This window comes from Oryx dammah, unplaced genomic scaffold (genome assembly GCF_014754425.2).
Source record: "Oryx dammah isolate SB20612 unplaced genomic scaffold, SCBI_Odam_1.1 HiC_scaffold_13, whole genome shotgun sequence".
Lineage (NCBI taxonomy): Eukaryota > Metazoa > Chordata > Mammalia > Artiodactyla > Bovidae > Oryx > Oryx dammah.
This window is the reverse complement of record NW_024070197.1, coordinates 5,989,958-5,992,426: the sequence shown is the minus strand read 5'-3', so window position 1 is coordinate 5,992,426 and position 2,469 is coordinate 5,989,958. Positions and strand designations below refer to the sequence as shown.

The 2,469-nt window shown below is 37.0% G+C and overlaps 1 protein-coding gene and 1 long non-coding RNA gene across 2 annotated transcripts in view; both read right to left on the bottom strand.

Annotated features, from left to right (window-relative positions):
- The window catches only part of LOC120873054 (zinc finger protein 665-like), a 21,907-nt gene extending 20,900 nt beyond the window's left edge, over window positions 1-1,007 (bottom strand). Inside the window, exons 1-2 of the mRNA XM_040253800.1 lie at window positions 999-1,007; window positions 3-909 (exon numbers count right to left, since the gene is read on the bottom strand). Of these exons, the coding sequence (XP_040109734.1) occupies window positions 3-909; window positions 999-1,007 (916 nt within the window). The remainder of the gene's footprint in view (window positions 1-2; window positions 910-998) is intronic.
- A 37-nt stretch (window positions 1,008-1,044) lies between these two features.
- On the bottom strand, window positions 1,045-2,261 carry LOC120872101. The gene is made up of 2 exons (XR_005723182.1): window positions 2,232-2,261; window positions 1,045-1,514 (listed from the first exon to the last, which is right to left on the bottom strand). It is a non-coding gene; the product is annotated as an uncharacterized LOC120872101 (long non-coding RNA).
- Between the last annotated feature and the right edge of the window lie 208 nt (window positions 2,262-2,469).

The following is a 2,469-nucleotide window of genomic DNA, read 5'->3' as shown; positions in this document are numbered from 1 at the left end:
ACATTTGTAAGGTTTCTCTCCAGTATGAACTGTCTGATGCCTTAAAAAGATTGACTTTTCATGAAAGGCCTTGCCACACTCATCACATTTGTAAGGTTTCTCTCCTGAATGAACCCTCTGATGACTTATGAACTGTGAAGCCCGACTAAATTGCTTGCCACACTCGTCACATTTGTAAGGTTTCTCTCCAGTATGAACCCTCTGATGACCAGCAAGGTGTTCATTTCGGCTGAAGACTCTGTCACATATATCACATTTAAATAATTTCTTTTCTGTATGAATTTTCTGATGTCTCCCAAGGTTTGAGATGTCAGTGAAAGCCTTGCCACACTCATCACATTTGTAAGGTTTCTCTCCAGTATGAATTGTCTGATGCCTGAAAAGGGTTGACTTTACACGAAAGGCCTTGCCACACTCATCACATTTGTAAGGTTTCTCTCCAGTATGAAATCTCTTATGACTTATGAACTGTGAAGGTTGACTAAAGTGCTTGCCACACACATCACATTTGTAAGGTTTCTCTCTAGTATGAAATCTCTTATGACTTGTGAACTGTGAAGGTTGACTAAAATGCTTGCCACACTCATCACATTTGTAAGGTTTTTCTCCAGTATGAACCCTCTGATGAACAGCAAGGTGTTCATTTCGGCTGAAGACTTTGTCACATATATCACATTTAAATAATTTCTTTCCTGTATGAATTTTCTTATGTCTCCTGAGGTGTGAGCTGTGAGTAAAGGCTTTGCCACACTCATCACATTTGTAAGGTTTCTCTCCAGAATGAACCCTCTGATGGCCAGCAAGGTGTTCATTTCGGCTGAAGACTTTGTCACATATATCACATTTAAATAATTTCTTTCCTGTATGAATTTTCTTATGTCTTCTGAGGTGTGAGCTGTCAGTAAAGGCCTTGCCACACTCATCACATTTGTAAGGTTTCTCTTCAGTATGAACTGTCTGATGACTTAAAAGTATTGACTTTACACGAAAGGCCTTGCCACACGCATCACATTTGTAAGGTTTTTTCCTGTGTACTTTGGGTTCTTTTTTTATTACTGAAGGATTCATAAAATCATTCCTATATATATTAGAAACACTGGTTTGGACACAAGGAGGAATTCTTTGAAGTGATGAAAATGAGAAACTGTTGTTGACAGAACTCTTAACTTCATTATATTCAAAAATTATTCCATCAGTTTGAAATATATGGAGCTTATCCTGAAAGTCAAATCCAAGCCTGTTTCCAAAGGGCTTGATGCCTGCATCCTTTCTATCATGAGAATCTCTTCCATCAGGCACATTTCCATTAAGGCTTACAGGTGTCCCTTTGTAATTTCTTTTGTCATCTCTCCCCTGACACTCAAAATCACACATATTTTCCTGACTTTCCCAAAGATGAACATGTTTGATTTCACAGCTTTCAGGGCTTCCCAGCATCAGTGTTTGGAATGTTTCTTGTTTATCACTGTTCGCTTTGCATTGTAAATGCTTGATCACAAGTGTAGGAGAGATATCTACAAGATAAAAAGAATCATAGGTATCCTGCTCACAATAATTCAAAAATAAATCTTTCATGTTGAATATATAGTACACCAAGAGTAATACTTACACCAAGTTATGAAACACCACAATGATGACCTTAAGTGTTTAGAAACACTAAAGGAGTAGAATTCTGAACTTAAGAAAGCATAACATAAATTCACCATTAAGGTAGCCTAGTTTTAAAAACCATATGCCAAACACAGTCACATTGGACAATCTTATGCCAACTCTCAAAAACAGAGTATTTTTCTACCAGGACCCTTAGGAACATATCAATCAACAGTTGTCTCAAATTGAAAAGAAAAATATTACACTATCATTGTATTCTGCATACTTAATGTACATAAATAAATTCTAAACAATATATTATATATTGTAACAGTAAATAATCCAAAACCAAGCTTACCCAATTAATAATTAACTAGTCATAATTGGTTGTTTACAATTGAAAACAAATGAGAAAATGAAGAATATGACTAAAACAATTTTTTGGAAACAACATAGGTTTCTAAATCTGCTATAGAACTACGTACCCAAAAAGAAAAGGCATTTTACAACCTTAACAAGTAGTATGTGTCAGCTGTATTGCAGAATACACGCTAAAAGACCATCATCTGTAAATGACACATAAATTAAGACGTAAAATAGTCACCAGTTTTCTAACAGCGAATAATCAAAGCAATCCATACCTATGTTGTTGTTGTTCAGTCGCTCAGTCGTGTTTGCCTCTCTGCGACACTGTGGACTGTAGCCCACTGGACTCCTCTGTCCATGGGACTTCCCAGGCAAGAATAGTGGAGTGGGTTGCCATTTCCTTCTCCATGGGATCTTCCTGACTCGGATCAAACCTGCATCTTCTACATTAGCAGGTGAATTCTTTACCACTGAGCCACCAAGGAAGGCTTCTCTCTAGCTATGCACTATTCT